The sequence below is a fragment of the Ailuropoda melanoleuca genome, chromosome 6 (assembly GCF_002007445.2).
Source record: "Ailuropoda melanoleuca isolate Jingjing chromosome 6, ASM200744v2, whole genome shotgun sequence".
NCBI lineage: Eukaryota > Metazoa > Chordata > Mammalia > Carnivora > Ursidae > Ailuropoda > Ailuropoda melanoleuca.
The window spans coordinates 102730515-102750868 of NC_048223.1; the positions used below are offsets into that span (position 1 = coordinate 102730515).

At 35.9% G+C, this 20354-nt stretch overlaps 1 protein-coding gene across 9 annotated transcripts in view; it reads left to right on the forward strand.

Annotated features, from left to right (window-relative positions):
• BTRC (beta-transducin repeat containing E3 ubiquitin protein ligase) overlaps positions 1–20354 on the forward strand; it is a 166067-nt gene that overhangs the window by 77982 nt on the left and 67731 nt on the right. For 3 of the 9 annotated variants that reach the window (XM_019809176.2, XM_002913868.4, XM_011235986.3), the window contains one exon: positions 13549–13626. The exons of 2 other annotated variants lie outside the window; for them this stretch is intronic. In XM_019809176.2, the coding sequence (XP_019664735.1) occupies positions 13549–13626 (78 nt within the window). Of the gene's footprint in view, positions 1–2017; positions 2250–13548; positions 13627–20354 lie in introns of those variants that run through there. 4 more of the 9 variants (XM_034663156.1, XM_034663154.1, XM_034663153.1 and 1 more) reach the window with 4 other exon arrangements.

The following is a 20354-nucleotide window of genomic DNA, read 5'->3' on the forward strand; positions in this document are numbered from 1 at the left end:
TGAGTAAGGAGTATAGTTAGTCTTTTTGACATTTTAAGAAGAGAGCAAGGGATATAAAGCAAAGTGTGATTTTTGAATTTTTATTGATACGTTGCTGTTCTTTCAGCCATATCCTTCAAGGCCTATGTTGGACCATGTTTTTCTACCCTTGGGAACCAAAAGTCTATATTAAAGTCTATATAAGAGGAGATGATATTTTTAATTTTAAAGACCTGAAAATTCATGAAGACTTAGTATAATTAGTGGAAAAGTCCAGAGGATAATAAGCCCACAAAATAGTAATTTTTTTAATAATAAGAAAAAAAGGAGAGTGATTAGACAAGGTACAGTTCACAATTGAAATATACACCTAAACACAAATCTTAACCTGGTCCAATATGGTTTTCAGAAATTTACTTATTTATGTAGCATGATTTCATTTTTACTCCACAGTGGGTAGATATTGGGGATATTATAGTTTATCAACTTTAAAGGAGCCTTTAATATTTTTCATGACATTGTTGAATTGTAATAAAATGGGAACACCAAAACAGGGAAGATATCCAAGGTGACGAAAGTCATTTAGCAGAAAAAAATCAGGAACAACGATGACAGAAATAACTAATCTGCAGAGAGAAAGGATTTTGGCATACATCCTAAGGGGTTCTATAGTTCTCAACCCCATTTTGAGAAATCAAAAAGATCTACAGAATGCAGATGTCTTTGAGTTACAAAAATAACCAGATGTCCTTATTAGTAGAAGCAAATGTTTGCCTCTTAATTCACACAACTATATGCAGAGGATCTCTGGATGAAATATTGTATAAATAGGGCAGGAAAGAAAATTGTGGCATGACAGGCTCTGTCCTAAACACCTAATCATAAAGGCAATATCTTGAAAAGGAAAACAAAAAACATTCTTTAAGATTCATTAGATTTAAAGGAAAGAGAGGCAAATTAAGCTAGTTACACTCTTGTTCGCTTACTAGGTGAGTTTGGTTTTTTATTAACGTGTGTCTTTAAATCCCAAATCTCCCTGGTGAATTTTTGTTTATTTTAGCATGCTTGTTTAGCTATTTTGTGCATTGTCAGTTGTATTTTCAACAGTGAAAGCATATGCACGAAACTCCTTTTTTATCCAGAATGAGTGGTAGTCCCTTAGTTCTCTCAAGAAAAGCAATCTACAGTAGTATATAAATGCCCACTAGCAAGCCTCTTGGGATTTTTAAAATACTAAGCCGCATTGTTGCAAATAGATACGGTTTGGTGACCTCACTGGGATGTTAAGCGGAATAAAATGTAAAAAAAAAAAAAAAAAAAAAAATCTACTTGAAAGGACAAGGTATGAAGTTTTTTGTTTTTAAATCAAGCCTTTCGAATAAAAAATCTGTAGAGCTTAAATAGACTGTGGCTTCTGATGTGGAGCATATTAATATGATTACAAACTCTTTTATATACTCACAGTCATTCCTAAGTTGATGTTCAAACCTTTAAGTTACAAAGCTGAATGTGTTCAAACACTGTGTGATATCTCTCCTATTCATAAAACAGGAAACTGTTTCAGCTTTTCTTTTCTTTTTTTTTTTTTTAAAGATTTTATTTGTTTATTCAACAGAGATAGAGACAGCCAGCAAGAGAGGGAACACAAGCAGGGGGAGTGGGAGAGGAAGAAACAGGCCCATAGCAGAAGAGCCTGATGTGGGGCTCGATCCCATAACGCCGGATCACGCCCTGAGCCGAAGGCAAGCGTTTAACCGCTGTGCCACCCAGGCGCCCCTCTTTTTTTTTTTTTTTTAATCCCCATACGTATTGACAGAAATTTGTCCTTCTCCTATAGCTATACTTGTAATGGTGAAGTATTAAACTGCTGTATTACTCTGTATTCTATAACTTGAAAGTTAACAAAAGCATGTTTGCTGCTCCTTCATGCCCTTCCTTGCCTTGTCACTCCCTGGTGCAGCTCCGTCTCCTCCATCCTTCTTATCAGAGTATCTCAGTCGTTAGTTGAGCTTGTTTATCTTAAAAGAGCAGGAGCCAGGCTTTTAGGGAGTAAGCTACATGTTCCAGTGTAACAGGCACCAATGCTGTTTGACTTGAAAAACATTTGATCTCTTATATTAACAGCCCATGTCACTGTAATAGAGACTACAGCTGGGCTGTTGTTCAGTTTTCTGTTGTTTTAGCTTTGAAATAACTGTTAGTGCTGCTCCAAAATCTCCGTGTTTAAAATTGTTTATTGGCTGTCCCCCCAGGACTCGTAAGTAAACAAGGTGATATGTGTGGCCAGAGGGAGCATATTTTGTTAGCTTTGTTTTAAATAAGAACCTTCCCTATTTAAAGGTGGTTTTTGTCTGATCCCTGATGGTGTGCTGCATGACTTTGTTTGTGTAAATTTGTAGATGTAGTAATATTTTGAAGCAGATTTTATTACTAATGTGTAAGCTCAATAACTATTAATTATGGACTTTCTTTTTTTATTCCCTCAAATAATGAAGTACTTAGTTTTCTCACGAAGCTTAACTTCAGATATCCTGAACAGTTTCCCGAAGTAGAGCAGTTTGTATAGCAGCTGTTGAAAATGGGCAAGCAAGAATTTAAAGGATATGTTTGTTAGACTTAAATATTACTTAGCTTTATTTTAAAATATTCAGTTATTGGTAGTTTCTGTGCCAGGAATACTTTGACAGTTGGAATCAAAGTAGCAGTATTTAAAGAACAGAAAATAAAATTTGTAAAAGTGGGTTGCTGTTTTCTTCCTTTTTTAGAGTATCTCTTATTTTAATAGTGATAGAATGGCAGCTTATTATAGTAGTGGTGGAATGACAGCAGTTTTACTCCTTCCTTTCTTCCTTTCTCTATTTATTTTTAAGAACCTAGTTTGTTTTCCTATTCTAATTGTTTTCTGATACGATATAATACTACCAAGCCACCCAGCACTTTCTTTGAATTTAACCTAAAATATATACATCAGCCAGCACAAGTATAATTGGTTGAAAGGCAGCCATCTATCTGGGGAGTTCTTCTAAATACCGAATGTGTCATGTGCTTTGACATGACATATTTGTAATATCTCTGAATACAGAAAACACTTTCTGTGTTAGCTGTAGGTGTTAAAGCAGTAGTGTGTTTTAAGAATGTGTGCAGTGCAGATTCTGGCTTGTGAGGTAATGACAAGTGTTTGCCTGCATAGACAATATATTTTTTCCCCTTAGGTCCCCACACACCTAGTTTCCCTCAAGCTCATCATCTCTGTCAGGTTAATCAATAGGCACCGTATGGCAGAGGGTCAGTAATCAGTGTCATCGTGCCTTTAAATCGTGTTGAAAATTTGCTTAAAGCCTGGGCCAATTAACATCGAGATGATGAATGGATGGGAAGATGGGAAGAGCCTGACGCTCAGGGGCTTTGTGAGGAGGAGATGCTCAGCTGTTGAGCAGCAGACACCAGCGAATAAAATCAGCCATTCATGTGAGCTCAGTCCACCCACTCTTAATGATAATGTCAATCTAGCAAAATATATACACATTGGAGTTGTCACGAGTTCATAAATCAAAGGAGTTTGTCAAAGGCATTCAGATTAACGAGGCAGCAGCAATAACAAGTCAAATTTGCATAGAGAATTGCTTGAATCTCAGTAAATTATGATCCTGTTTTTCATTTGATTATTTGCTAATGTCTCAAGAGGGAGAATGATTATATTAGCATGCAAAATCTACTCCAGAAGTAGAAATCTGAAGTATAGAAGACCAGCACACTATGACAATTAATCAGTTTCTGCATACTAGCATAAATGCACAAGGCCCAGAAATGAACTTCTTTTTTATTATTATTTCTCCTTGCTACTGATCCAAATGGTTCAGCTTGACAGAGACTTTATATTGCTTTAACAGTGTTCTGAATTGTGCCTCCAGGCAAGACATAGTTATGCAGCTATAACCAACCTATCCATCTGCCAACCAGATTGGAATTCTCCTATCCAAGGCTTCCATTAACCCCCACTGACAGCTCCAAACAGGATTAAGAATTTGGAAGCATAAAAAATAGTTGTTCTTTGCAAATATACACAATCCCTTTGCATTTTGAGAAAGGCTGCATCTGTAGTGTTTTATAATTAGTGTCGGACAGTGTAGCAGGAGAAAAAATCTAGTAGGTGTTTTTTTGTTTGTTTGTTTGTTTGTTTTTTTTACTTCTGTCATAGGAGGTAAGGCAGTACTAATGGAAGTCCTGTGTGTTTGGTCATCTGAGAGTGCTTTCCATTATATCTGGTTCCTAACACTGTGCTCGGATTGGTATATTGCTAGAAAATACCACTTCTTGAAAGCTTTAGCTGGTAGATCTTGTTGAAGTTTAGCAGGATAGGGAGGCTTTGATGTGGTTGTGGTTTAATCGAGTATGTCAAATGATAAACGTGCTAGGGAAGCAGTGTGCACGGAAACATGCCAGAGAATATTATCTTATGAGGACATTTCAGGTCCTCCCTAAAACTGGTCCTTGAATAGGATTCTTCAGTCAGCTTCTGAACTTAAATGACCTATTTTTTTTCCCATTGTATCCTAGAAGGATTAATTAGAATTTGTTTAGATACACACAGAGTATTTTATTTATGTCACCTTTCACTGAAGAGTTTAAATGACTTTTATCCATGTAGTTAAATTATCATTAACCTTGGAAATGAATAATTATTCCTGTTTTTGAGAATTGCAAATCATATATATTGGAGGCTATAATTAGCTCCAAATGATATAATAAGTTAATGGAAAAAATAGTAATTCAATTACTAATTTACCAGTCATGTCTACTGTATGATGTTTGCAACTAACTATTAGAAATTGGTCTCTAGATTTTTTTTCTTCATGTGGTTGTCATTCTACATGATGATGATCAAATGACTCCATTTTTTAAATGTGTTCAAAGTCAGAGTTCTAATTCACCACAATTTTCCCACTTCACTATTTAGTTATTAATAGTTCACTATTTATATTATTTAAGGTAACTTTCCTGGTTACAGAATCCTTTGAATTTTCTCAATGAGGAATGTAGCATAGGTGGAAAATGTTACTTCTAGTGTTGGAGCTGATTATTTTATTTATAACAGATGTCTTTTCAGACCGGCTCAGGCTCTGTTGCACCATCCAACCTTGAGCAAGATGCTTATTCAAAGATTATGATAAGTCATTATGAGTGGCTTGACTTTTCATCACTGTGTAAATTAGTTTAGTTTTTCATATGATTATATAATCAACTCTTGATTATCCATGTCATCAGGAGTTGGGTGTTCAAATAGATAACTGAAAACAGTAAATAAGCCACTTACTAGGTCATGGAGAATATTGCCCTAGCCATAAACCTGCTGTGTGCTGTCATCAAAATCTGTCTACTTCTTGTTTTAGATACCAAAACAAACAAACAAACAAACAAAAACAAAAAACCCAGCTCTGAAGAATCAGGAATGCTTTGCTTACCTACAGAAGAACTTTTCTTCCTTAATCAAAGGTTGGCAAACTTTAACTGTAACGGACCAGACAATAAACATTTGAGGTTTTGTGGGCCATAGGATCTCTGTCGTGATTACTCACCTTTCCCATTGTAGTATGCAGGTTGCCACAGATAAAAGGCAAATGAGTGAAGATGGCTAAGTTTCATTAAAACATTATTTGCAAAAACTCTATTTGGCGCAGGAGCTTACTAACTCTAAATTGTCATACTGGCATTATAAGTGATGTGGGGTAGTAGGACTGTAGTTGGGCTATCACTTTGAACGTTTTCTGCTTTGAAAACCTTTTTTAAAGCTAGCTGGACAGTGTGAGTGTAGGGCTTCAATTATTTATTAAGCACTTATCCATATATTATGTAATGTGTTGTGAAGTGGAAGGATCCACAAAGACTTTACCCAAAAAGCTTTCAGTGTTACTGGGTAGTTGAGAGTAACATGCAAACATTTATCTAATTTATCTAAATTGTGTAGGGCAAGATAAAAATATTAAGGAATTTCCAGTGGAGAAAGGTGGAATAGTTGTATGGTTTCTTAGAGAATACGACATTTCGAGAATGGGTGGGACTTGGATAGATTAAAATTTTTTCTTGTGTTTATAACTGTTGAGTGAATGAACTAAAATTAAGGATCCTTCCAGCCTGAAAATGTTGAGATCATATCCCATGTTTATAAGACTATGAAGAGACTTGCTTAACTAAGGCAGAAAATGTTTGCTGATGGAAATAACTTGATGTAATGTAGCAGAAAATTCTGGAAGGTCTTGGAGTCCAGGCCTAGAACTTCATATTTGATTTCATAGAAAGAAAGGGTCATGAAAAGTTTTTGAGGGAAAAAGACCACCATGACATTAGTGGTATTTAAGAAATATTAATCAGGCAATAGCATTCAACCGAACAAACCCTTAAAAACTCATATATTCTCAAACTTTGTACTGAGCTACTGGAAAGTAAAGATGAAAAAGAAACTGGCCCCGCCCAGAAGGATTTTACAGTGCTGGGTAGGAGTGGGAAGCTTGTTCATAGAGAGGTATAAAGCATAAGTGTCAAAATAGAAATAAAGTGCTAATTCAGAGTAATCAGTTCCAACTGGGGTTTAGTGGGGCACAAGTAGGGGGAGGAAAGGATATGCATAGGCTTCTCAGTGAAGGTATCATTTTAGTTGACTTTTTTTTTTTTAAAGATTTTATTTATTTATTTATTTGACAGAGAGACAGCCCGCGAGAGAGGGAACACAAGCAGGGGGAGTGGGAGAGGAAGAAGCAGGCTCCTAGCAAATGAGCCTGATGTGGGGCTCAATCCCAGAACGCTGGGATCACACCCTGAGCTGAAGGCAGACGCTTAACGACTGCGCCACCCAGGCGCCCCCATTTTAGTTGACTCTTGAATCAGGATTGAAATGATGAAGAGATCAGGAAAGGAGTAATTTTTTTAAAAAGATTTATTTATTTATTAGAGAAAGAGAACCAGTGAGGGGCAGAGGGAGAGAGAGAACCTTAAGCAGACTCCTTGCCGAGGAGAGAGCCTGACATGGGGCCCAGTCTCACAATCCTTAGATCACCACCTGAGCCGAAACCAAGAGTCAGATGCTTAGCCGACTGAGCCACCCAGGGAATAGAATTAGCAAAAGCACAGGGATGAAACAGTGCTTTTCATGCTTTGGAGAATGATAAAATCATGTCATGTAAGTGGTTCCAGAGATGGATGGAAAAGTAAAATGACCAGATAGTGGATGCTATACTGAGAAGTTTGGACTTAATCCTGTAGGTGACAGCTATAAAAGGGTTTTGGGCAGGGTGTGGGGTAGGGTGAGGTAAATGTCTTTTTAGAACATGGTTCTGACTGTAGTGTATAGAGCGGATCAGATACGGATTTAGGCAAGGGGTCAGAAGGCTATCTCAATAGTAATAGCACTGGTAATAGGTGTTGGTGGTCTAGACTAGAGTAGAGGTTATGGAAATACAAACCGAGGGTTGGATCTCTTAAAATAGATGTTTGAAAGGAAAATTGGTTAGATACATTCCAAGAAAAATAGCGGCGGGGGGAGGGAGGATGATTAAAAATTGGCCAAGGATTTAAGTTTGGGATGGAAAGAAAAGTTGGGAGGGAAGGAGGTGGCCTAGGATGGGTAAGAATGGTAAAAAGGTGCTTTAAATTTGGATATGTTGATTTTGAGACAGTTTATTTAAATCTATCATCGGAACTTTCTTTGAGGTGATTTCTTTGTCTTTTTTATTCATCCCCAGGTTACTCCTGGAAACATTTTATCCAGAATACATCCCTGAGATCTAATGCACAAGCTTTAGCATTATTTCACTTTATTGACTTTTGTATTCAAACGTCTGTTACTATGTCTATAGGTGTTACAACCCAAATGCTTCCAGTTTGAAGTTACAATTCAAAAATTGTCAGCCAGACTTATTCTGCCTTTTTAAATTCTAAACTAGTAAATGCTGGGCTAAAAGAGAAATAACCTGAGTTTATATGAAAGGTAACAAATTATGTAGTATCTTTTTCAGAAATATTTTAATATGAAGCTACTATTTATATCATATTGTTACTCCAGGACTAAATGCATTCTGCAAATGTATATACTATAATGAAATGTTCAATCTGAGTGTTGGAAATGAGTTGTTCCAAGCAGTCAGCTTTTTCTAATTGGCTCAGGGTTATGTGGTAGAATATAACTTTTATTACTTATATTTAAGGGAATTTCCCCCCAAAATTTATTTTTCCATTTTTAAGATATTTTTTTCTAGGTTTCATCTGTTTTACTTGTTAATTCTTATTTTTATAGAATTTCAGATTTACAGAACAGTTTAAAGAATAGTGCAAAGAATCCCCTTATACTCTTCACACAGATTTTCTGTATGTTAACATGTTACCACATTTGCTTTATCCTTATTTCTACGTACATATGTATGCTCACATCCATTTACATATTTTTTCTGAACCATTTGCAAGTCACAGACATAATGTCCTTTTACCAACATAAGTATTTCTTTGTATGTTTCCTAAAAACAAGGACATTCTTTTAATAACCACAATACAAATTATCAAAATGAGGAAATTGAATGTATGAACAAATGGTGGTATATCCATATAGTGATACAACTTGTCAATAAAAAGGAAAGGAGTACTGGGGCACCTGGGTGGCTCCGTCAGTTAAGCATCTAACTCTTGATTTCGGCCCAGGTTGCGATCTCAGGGTCATGGGATCAAGCCCCACATCAGGCTCTGCGCTTGGTGCGGAGTCTGTCTGTCTCCTTTTCCCACTTGCACACTGCTCTCTTGCTCTCTCTCTTTAAAATAATAAAATATTTTTTAAAAAAAGGAAATGACTACTGATATATGCAACAACACAAATGAATCTTCGATGTATTAAGCTAGGTGGAAAAAGACTTTAAAAATTCTATACTATATGATTCCATTTTGTGACATTTTGGAAAAGACAAAATTATTGAGAAAAAAAATCTGTGATTATGAGAGAAAGGGATTGACTGTAAAGGGGCAATGCAAGAGAATTTGGGAAATGATGAACGCTTTACATCTTGATTATGGTGGCAGTTACGTAACTATGCTTTTTGCCAAAACTCATATAATTGTACACCAAAACAAGTGAATTTTTCTATATGTAAGTTTTTAAAAGTGGGGGAAACAATCAGGAAATTAACATCGATACAATGTTATTAGCTCATCTATAGAACTTATTCAATTTTCCCAATTGTTCCAATAATGTCCTTTATACCATTATGTCATGATGTCCACCCAGTAGTTACCCATCAAAATCAAATGAAATTGAGGATCAGGAGGAAGAAAATTGTGGGTATGGGCTAGAGAGGCACTACTCGTCCTGTTAGGTGCAGATCACTATTTTTCACTATATAATTCTGTACAGAGAAGTTTACCATCAATTTTGCTTTAACCCCCCAAAGTAATCTCAGATCACAGGTTGCATTCAGTTGTCATGTCTCTTTAGTTTCCTTTCACCTGAAACAGATCCTTAGTCTTTGTTTCATGACTCTGACATTTTTTGTTAAGTACAGACTAGTAATTTTTTAGAATATTCCTCAATTTGGGTTAGTCTAATGTTTTCTTATGATCAGATTGAGATTATGTGTTTTTGGCAAGGTTAACTCCGAAGTAATAATGTGTTCTTCTCAGTACATCATATCAAGAGACATAATTTTTTTGGTTTTTTTGTTTTAAGATTTTTAAAATTTATTTGAGAGATAGAGTAAGTGATCACAAGCAGGGGGTAAGAGTAGAGAGAGAAGCAAACTCCCCACTGAGCAGGGAGCCCAATGCGGGACTCCATCCTAGGATCCCAGGATCATGACCTGAGCCAAAGGCAGACGCTTAACCAGCAGAGCCACCGAGGCACCCAAGAGGCACATAATGTTAAGGTGGTGTCTGTCAGATCTCTCTACTGTGAGGTTATTGTTTTTCTTTTTGTAATTATTAAATATCTCATGGAGATGTATTTTAAGTTATGTAACTATCCTGTTATTTGTCTAACTTTCACCCACTAATTTGTGGCATGAGTCTTGCTTGTATCAAGTGATTACCCTTAAATAGAACTTACTGGACATAATTTAGCTTGATGACCCAGGCAGTTATGAACATTGCTTATTGGGATGCATCATAGAAAAAGATAAGAGGGATAATTGTGCTGCTGAGCTCTCCTGGGTGATGTTGGAGAGCACAAAGGCTTTGAGAAGCATGGAGGCGACCACTTAGGTATACATGGGTGTTTTTTCATTTCCCTCCACCCTCAAGACTGTGAGCTATTCATCTCCTATTTGCTGGCATCTCCTCTTCACTATTAGAAGGGTACCTTACTCCTTGCTCCTGATACCATGACTGTTTAATGTCCCTACCTCTATTTTATGGTAACAACAGAGTCAAATTTAGTGATACCCATGCAACAGTTCCTCATCTAAATCAGATAAAATAGAGGATCAGGAGGAAGAAAATTGTGGATATGGGCTAGATGCTGCTCATTCTATTATGTTCAAATTACTGTTTTATAGTTTACCATCAATTTGGTTTCACCCCAATCACCTATGGAGTAAAAATGTGATTTAAAATAACTTCACTATTACAAACTTCTACCAAAAAGTAACTAGGCTTCCAAGTTTTTTATGATGACGTTTTAACAAAACATAATTAATGTTGAAATGTAGGACTTCACATTGAATTAAACAAATTTGGATTATAAATAGTATTTTATTTAAAGGAGGGTGGAATTTCATGGTCTGGGGTATAGTTTCTTGCAAATTTTAAGTTTGTAATTGAATATTGGCTTAAGTTTGTATTACATAAAACACTTAATTTTAGCATTTAAAACATTGATTTGTACTTTATTTTTCTTAAAAGTTAAATATACAAGTTGGTTTTATGGGTTTAATGTTGACCTTTCCCTCCTTCTGTTTATCTTAAAGTAGCATATGTTGCTAGTTTCCTCATTTGGAATGCTTTACAGTCATTAATTCACTGTGTGTCTAATTTTTTTTTTGGTAGATAGACTACACTATTTTTTTCTGAAATGGGGAGAAAACCCAATTAGAACTCTGACGTTATTGAGTCTCTGTGCCTTGCTTGTAGCATAGCACATTTTTTTCTTCTTTGTCTTAATTTTAGGGACCATTATTTTATAGTGGTCATCACAAATGTCAAATATCAAGTTAAATCTCCTAAGAGATTTCTGCCCCAAAGGAACACCTTACAGTACTGGCCTGTCAACCAACTACAGGCAATGCACAAGGCACACAGATGTTAGCCACAGAGGTGCAAGGGCCTTAAAATGACACTTATGTACATGCTGCTTATCCTTAAATATCTTTTAAAATATAATAATATTTGATAGAAACCACAAAAGATATATAAGTTTAAAATAGTTACAATCCTATACTAATAATCTCATAGTTGTATGAAAATTTTCAGATAAACACGTTAGAAATAACTTCTGCATCTAAAACTAAAGTAGTTCCCTAGTTAGAATGTGATGAATATATGTGGTGTAATGAGTATATCAAAATTTTTTATACTTGCAAATTTAGAAATATTAACGAATGTAGTTATAGAAAATAGAACCCAAATAATTTGTATTTGTATTTTCTGTATTTTGCCTTGCAGGTAGTGACTTACGATGTGTTGATTACCAAATTTTTTTTCCAATTATTTTGTATTGTGGTAAAATACATATAACATAAAATTTATCATCTTAACCATTTTTAAATGTAAGTTCAGTGGTATTAAATACATTCATGATATTTTGCAACCATCACCCCCATCCGTCTCCATAACTTTCCATCTTGTAAAACTGAAACTCCATTAAACAATAATTCCCCATTCCTCCACTTCTCCTAGCCCCTGGCAACCACTATTCGGCTTTCTGTATGATTTTGACTACTCTAAGTATCTCATATAAGTGGATTCATATAGTAATTATCTTTTTGTGACTGGCTTATTTCACCTAGCAAAATGTCCTCAAGGTTCATCCATGTTGTAGTATGTACCAGAATTTCCTTCCTTTTTAAGGCTGAATACTATTCCATTGATGTATTACACCACATTTTATTTATTGCTTCATCAGTCATTAGACGCTTGGGTTGCTTCCACATTTAAGCTATTGTAGTTAATGCTGCTGTGAACACAGGTGTACACATATTTCTTGAGACTCTGCTTTCAGTTCTTTTTAGTATATATCCAGAAGTGGAATTGTTGGATCATATGATAATTCTGTTCTTAATTTTTGAGGAACCACCATACTGTTTTCCACAACAACTGTATCCTTTTATATTCCCACTGACAGTGCATAAGAGTTCCAGTTTCTCAACATCCTTGTCAAAATGTATTTCGGTTTTTGTTGTTTTTGATAGAGCCTTCTTAATGAATGTGATGTGGTACCGCCGTGTAGTTTTGGTTTACATTCCTGAAATGATTAGTGATGTTGAACATCTTTTCATGTGCCTGTTGGCCATTTGTATATCTTCTTGAGAGAAATGTCTATCCAAGTCCTTTGTGCGTTTTTGAATTGGGTTGTTTGGGGGTTTTTGTTTGTTTAGTTTTACAATTTCTCTATATATTCTGGATTTTTTTTAAAAGATTTACTTCTTTTAGAGTGTGCACGCGTGCGCACGTGAATGGGGGAGAGGGGCAGAGAGAGGGAGAGAAAGAGAATCCTAAAGTAGACTCCCTGCTGAGCATGGAGGCTGCTGCAGGGCTCCTCCCAGGACCCCAATATCATGACCTGAGCTGAAATCAAGAGTCAGCTGCTTAACTGACTGAGCCACTCAGGTGCCCTCCCCATATATTCTGAATATTAATCCTTTATTGCAACATACACGATTTGCAAATATTTTCTCCCATCCCATGGATTGCTGTTTTATTACTCTGTTGATATTTAGGATTCTGAATTCGCTTTCAATTGGATTGTTGTTTTTTCCCCTCTTCTTAATCTTTTAAGGACCCCATTGACATTTATGGTCTTCTAGCTGCTGTTTGAGGTGATAGTGGCAAGAATGGACTCTAATCTTAAACCACTGATGACATGATGTTGTTTTGAGCAAAGTCCTATGTTATTTTTAATAAAAGAAAATCAAATCTGAGAAGAGGAAGAAGAGAAAAAACTATTTATTTTAGGATCCAGACTGAGAATTTCTCGTGACCAAACATTTACTATAGTTTAAAACTAATTATTTAAAAGAGAAGGTAATAATCATGGTCTAAGTTATTACCAGCTGAGTATAAACTGGAGCTGCCTTGTGTCCAGTGTCAATCTGCATTTTCAGAGAGCAATAAACTAGATTTCTAATGACCATGATCTGCTGGGCAGTGCTTAAATATAGATGAAATACTTTCCACCTAGGTCCCTACTTACATTTATTTATATACATGGGCATATGTTTTCCTTTACATAAGTGTATGTCTGTATGTATATAAATCTTCAAAGGAATATATGCGTAAATATACATGGTATTCTGGCTTACAGAATTAGAAATGTAATTCAGTTTACTCCCACAGAATAAGATTGAAGATAATGAGAACTGAATTAAAGCTTACTTTCTTTCACAGAATTCCTCAGAGAGAGAAGACTGTAATAATGGCGAACCCCCTAGGAAGATAATACCAGAGAAGAATTCACTTAGACAGGTATGAAATTCAGTCTGTCTTAAAATAAAAAGCTACCAAAAACAAAACAAAAGACAGGAAACCCTCAATTTGCCATTCGTTAAGCACTGGAGCTTAAATTAACAGTACTCTGAAGTTGAGGTGGCTATAGCCATCGGTTTCAATCAGGTAACATTGTTTTCCCAATCATTTAAAAATATCCTAGGTTTACAAGTACAGGACAGGTCAATTGCTTACATTTAGTGAAAACAACATCAAAGAAAAGTTTTCTGGGTCAGAAAAAATAACTTGAAATGCTTCTTAAGTGCAGATAGTAGAACAGTTGGCTTTAAACCTTATTTTCCTTTTGAGATTCTTAATACATTTTTTAAAAATTAACAATCAAACAGAATCTGCTTCTAGTGAAGTTAGCTCCTTTTAGTCTGAGCAGTATTTGTTTGCCTTTTCTAAAAGTAAAGACCATTATTGATGATAATGTTAAAAAAAATTTTCTCTTCACTGTACCCCACTCCCCAAAAGTAACACATTTTACTTTGAAAGTTAATTCCATGGTGCTCTCTTTTTTAAAATTAAAATGTTCAAAAACATTTGCTTGAAAAATTTGCTCTTCTCACTGCCTGCAGCAACCTCTAACATCTTCTGTCTCTCACTAGCAACAAAAACAAGTTCTTACAGTGTTGCCAGAGAATAGGTATACCACCTCTTCACTTTTAATATAAAGTTGGATAAGATGAGCACTAGCAATAGAAAAAATAATTTCAATTTACTTACACTTATGGCATTATTCTTAGGAAAAGAGAAAAGAGGTCTAGTATTTGTTGAGTGCCCACCACAAACCTGCTGTTCGTTTCATTCCGTCCTCACAGTCACCTACGGAGTTGGTAGATAGGGCCTCCGATTTATAGATGAAGAAAATGGAGACTTAAGGAGGTTGGATGACTTGCTTATTAGCTCATCAGTGATTTAAAACCCAGATCTCAGTGTTGCTCAAGCGTTTCTACTTCTGCCTTCTGATTCCAGTTCGTAGTACAGTGTTAGTGTAGGGAGAAAGTACTTGAAACTGTGATATACTCATTTTTTAATTTACTATATGGTAAAAATTGGGGGATGGGTACTTTCCCTTTTTGATAAAAATAATTGTTTAGTAAGTAGAATTGAATCCATTCAGGAAGCTTTTGTTAAAAACCTGAATGATTAGTAATTGATACTGTGCACTTACAACTTTAACTATTTGGAGACAAACACCTGATATATAAATCTAAATAAATAGAAGAGTATTGAGTAAGATAAATTTAGAGGTGGAAAGACTCTGCCCACTATACAGAAACAACTGTCAGAAAACAAAGACACGACAAAAAGTTTTGGCAACTTTATTTAAGCTAACAAACGAATTTTCACTCTGCAAAGTTATAAATTAATTTTAATAGGCTGATCCAGATGGTCCATTTGGAAAATGGATAGGCTGATCTGTTGAAAATTAAACTAAATTTATCTCTCTCATACTTCAAACTGAAGCAAGAGAGAGAATCGTGCCTATTAAGTCCAGCACATACAGATGGACCAGCAGGTCACACATGGGACTAATCTGATTCATTTTAAAAATAAATGCATACATTATTGAATCATTTTCTACTTGCAAGATCCGTTGTGTGCAGTATTTGAAAGAGATATGCTGTGGCTTTTTCATTGCTTTTTAGCAGGTTCGCTTCACCCTCTCCACTTTGATACAACAACCGTTTTGTTTTTATTTTTGTCTTTCCTCCTACTGCTCCAAAATGATTTTTCTAATATCTGTCATTCAGTGCTGAGATCCAAGCTCTGGAGATTAATTAGGTCATGAGGCTTTTCCCCCTCCTCTCTTTGTAAAGGGTTTTATCACTATTCTCTTTATGAAGAGCATGAACTCAGTGTTCTTGGAAAGAGAAATGGCCTTTAGAAACGGGGAAGTAGGAGATCCTCCTGGGGCCCTCCGAATCTTTTAGCTTCTGGGTGTTTTAACAGCCCCATGAATGCAGATTTGTAAATTTATTGCAGTGCCATCTGGTTTTTTGCTGGAACCAGATTACTGTTGGCTTGTGTCTGTCTATTGTGGTGGTCACTCCCTAGGAGCTTGCCCTCTCAATCTTAGGGAAGAGTGATGAATAGCAGGGGTCAATAGAAGCGGGTCACAGGGCAGCTGTCCAGGACTGCCCTGAACTTGATTACCCCACTGCTGATTTTTTTTAATGTAGGACATAATATATAAGCTGTTTAAACTCCCTCTTTTCTCTGTTGCATGACAATAATGAAGTGCCATTTGCTCCCTCCCCCCTCCCACTTTAGTCAAGTTATACAGATAAAAAGATGTCAAGGCTGCCTTTTACCTAGTGTTGATGTAAGTAGGATTTGCATCATGTAGGCCAATCCCTTGAGATTCTTTTGCAGATATTTCTAATGGGATTTCAGGAACTCTTTCACTATTGATTTTAAAATGCTCAGTTACATTCTAGCAAGTTTAATATTGTTTTAAACTGATTTTATAGTTTATGTATATTGTTGTAAAGTACAGTTCATAGGTGATGATAGACTTTGACCACTGCGTGGTAACTTTGAGTTATTTAATCATTGGAGGAGCTGAAAGAAGGGTCCATTTAAAGGATAATGAGGGAATATCATAAACAACTTTAAACCACAGTTTTGGCAACTTAGATGAAATGGACAAATTCCTTGAAAATATAACTTACTGAAACCAATGCAAGGTGAAACAAATTTGAATAACCTTAGATGTCTCTTAAAGAAATCACATTATCAAAAGGCCCCAACATGGTTTCACTGGTGAATTCTATCAAACATTTAAGAAATAAATAACTCACTCTTGTACAAACTCAGAAAATAGAGAAGGAAAGAACACTTCCTGACTGTATTATGAGGCCACCAAAACCGTAATTCCAAAACCTGACAAAGACATTAGCAGAAAAAGAAAATACTGAAGGAGAAAGTCGGGAGATGCTACCCTCTGTGTCACCAAGCCATCTTGTATACCTGTTTGTCCATTTAATTTCCAATATCAGAAGGCAGGAGACTTGGTGGGGAAAGAAGCAGTGTATCCTTTTAAGTTTCTGAATTTGGGACTAATCTTCTTACCTCTTTGCATTAAGTAAAGTGTGAACTTTTGCTTAAAGAATGTACACAGTGGCTACAATTTTCTTTCTACTTTTGTTCCTAAAATGTGAAGCCAAGGAAACCATAGCAACTGTTTTTCAGAGCTTTTATTCATATCTGCAAACAAGGGCAAAGGCTTGGGAGGATACACGAAAGTACTCATTACTTTTTGAAAACGTAGCCTTACAACATGCAACTCCTTCTTTGCTTCACATTGGTGCTAATAGGATCTGTCAGCCCTGCCTTTCTTTGTAATTGAGTAAATTGTGACCTCTGTCTAATCCTTCCCCCATCCCCCATTCCCTTTGTGTATGTGTCCACTTACCATCCTGAGAACGTGGGCAGTGATAAATAAAGCATTGAGTAAAGCTCTCTCAACTCTTTGAAAGCAGCATGATGCCAGCCCTCTAGTTATATTTCTTTAAGTGTTTACGTTTTTCTGTATTCTTTCTCTTGTGTAGCTGGAACCCTGGGGATGCAAAGCCATGAGAGAGGCCAAGAAGCTAACAAAGTAGCTGTCTCCCTTGTTAGCTTGTTCCTTTATTCTTTAAAAACAAGATAAAAACCATCTGGCTCAGGGCACTACATTTTCCTCCCCCATGCACCTCTATAGATGGAGACTTCACCTGCAGTGAGGGTTTACATTGATTAGGGAGGGAGCAGTAATTCAAGCTTCCATCCTCTTCAAGGATACTTTGCAGTCTTTAAAGGTGCTGACCCACTGAGTTAAACTGTCAAGGGAGGATAAAAAAGTATCTTCATCCCAGGAGGTAACAGCTGCCAGGTTTTCAACACCTTGCACGCTGCTGGAAAAATGTCACAATTGTCAGCTGAAAGAAAAATGACTCTATTGTCATCTTCTGTTAATGACTGGGCCTTATAAAGGGAACTACATAAGCCTTTTAGAAGGAATAAGTAAATGTTTTCCTTTCCTACCCCCATGCCCCTAAATTCCTATGTTCTAAACATTACCTTAGAGTAGATCCATAAAAAACAGCAGTGAAGAACTTAAAATTAAACAGCCCCATGTAAGCATGGCTGTCTGATTGGCATAGCTCCTTTATACAGTTGGATGAGTAGGAGGAAAAAGCACATCACTGACACAGAAAATGACATTATAGTGTGTATTAACAAAACAACAACAACAACAAAAAGTCATTCATAAGCCAGTGAACTGAGAGAAAACATACTGTATTTCTGCTCTTTGGAGGACAATTTGTTTTCAAGCAGCATCCAGATGGGTAAATACCACGACATTTCTTTTTTCAAGAGAGCCACTTCTTTTCTTCCTTTAGAGGAAAAAAAAAAAAACTCAGTGAATTTACTTCCTTTAATAGCACTATAATGTTTGTATATGATGGCATTCCCTTCTTAATGATTTGATTGATGAGAGGAAAAGGTTTAATGAAGTCCCTGATATTAGCCAGGCAAGTTTTTGTGGGTTTTTTTTTTTTTTTTGCTATTTGTTTTAGGTTAGTCATTTTAATTGTATTGAGTAATTAGTAGGTACACACAGCCAGGGGAGCTTTGTTCTGATAATTGCTCAAGAAAACCCATTCCCTATATGCCGTTGCTTTGTGTTAAGACATTTCTCCCTCTAGTGGCAATAGTAAGCACTTTGACTTGGCAGTAGGCAAGGTGTAATTGCAATATGACAAACTATGCTTAAGGGACTATCTTGTAAATACTTTAGTTTGGGGTTTGGCATTATTTCATTATATATGTGTGTTTTTTTTCCCTATGAAACTTCCTACCTCTCTTCCCCCCCCCCCCGAAGTGTTTTGGGCTTTGGATGGAAAAAAATTGCCTGAGATGTTTATTAAAAAAAAAAAAAATCCCAGTGCATCCTGGGTAATGTTTTGCAGCTTGACTTAATTTTAGTCGTCTGTTTTAATTACCTATTTATAAAAATGCTTTTGCATTTGTAGACATTATTTAATACTTTGGAAGAAGCACCTCATTTGAAATAAATAAATAAATTGTACTTATTTTAAATAGTCCATGTAAAAGACCTTAAAGGTAATTAATGTAGGTCTCTTAAGTAAGACACAAGTGATCTTTCCAAGTCTGATGAAGTGATTTGTTTATTTAACTTCCCACTTTGGCTGGATCCTTCAGAGTCTAATAACTTTTTTTAAAAAAACATGGTTTGGCAATTTGTGTCTAGCTACAAAAACCCTTCTTCAAAAAGAAGCAATTTAATAACCGGCTTTCTTAAAATTACTTTGAGGAAGGAAGACTGTGTAGGGGGTTGGTATTTTGTTTTATTTTTATTTCAGTGTAATCATTCTTTGATAAATTGTGTAATCACTGACTTAGTAGAAAAAATATTATTGAACTCCCGGGTTGCAATGACCATAAAATAGTGTATTTTCATATAGAGACTTGAGATATTGTGAATAAATTATAAAGGAAACAGCTTATATGCTGGTCGAAGTCCATATGGACCCAATTCATTTTGTGTTCAGTGCTTAATGTGGATGTACCATTTTACGAAAAACAAGAAGATTGGTGGGGGGGAAGCCTATTGTGCCCTTTTGTATGAGCCTTTTAAAAATCTGCCCTAAGAGTAACTTGGAATGAGATCAGATACGGCTTTGCATCCATTGAACGAGATTGGGTAGCATCAGTGTGGCATTTTTAAAGCCCAGTTCCAGCTTCCCTAGATATTGCCTTATAGTTTGCTTTTTCTATCCCATATTCTTGCTGTGGACTTGATTTGATGTTACCATATATCTGAAGGTCCCTGTCTTCCCCCCTTCCTGCCCCCCAATCACTAGCCATTTTCATTATACTATATCTTGTTTTGCTATAGGGCTGCTGAACAGATTTCTTAAGCAGCTTTTTGCAAGGTTAAAAGAATGCAGCTTGGTAACAAGTTTGTGTCATTTTAAATATATACCTTCTAGTAAATAAGGGGAAGTCTGGCAATCAATCCCTTTTAGTGTGTTATATGTTTCACCTGACAACTAAACCTTCTATTGATTAGCCATTACTTTGTTAGATAATCCTATGTCATTGAATCCATTGTAAAAAATTAAACTCTTTAAAATGTTTTACCCTAGCAGCACTGTGAAAATTGAAAACTTGTTCAGAATTACAGCCTGCTTTCACAAAGAAGGTAGTTTTCAGCAAGGCATCTTACTGGTTTATGCTTATGTGCTTTATATGCAATATAAAAACGTATTAAAGTACTCCAACGCAAAACTCTCTGCTTCTGGTTCAGCAGTGTAAGCTACCTTTCGAATGTTGCATGGGAACAGAGCCTATCTTGTCAGTGGCAATTATAGTCACTAGTTTAATTTTAGCCTGGATGGAGTCTTATAATCGTAAAATATTGACGTAAAATACTGAATTTTTTAAAAAGCATTTTTATTCCAGAGTGTGACAAGTTTTAATTTACTAATTTATGTGAATTCCTTGGGAGGTAAGCAAGATCATATACCCATTTTACAGATGGGATGTCTAGAAAATAAAAGCTTTGGTATATCCTTACCCTAGAAACTCCTGCAGGTCTTGAACTGGTTTCCTTAATCTAATATTTCCTCACATGTGTTATACTCATTTCTGAGGGAAAAGGAATTTTGGAGGGAAACAGATTAGTTTTC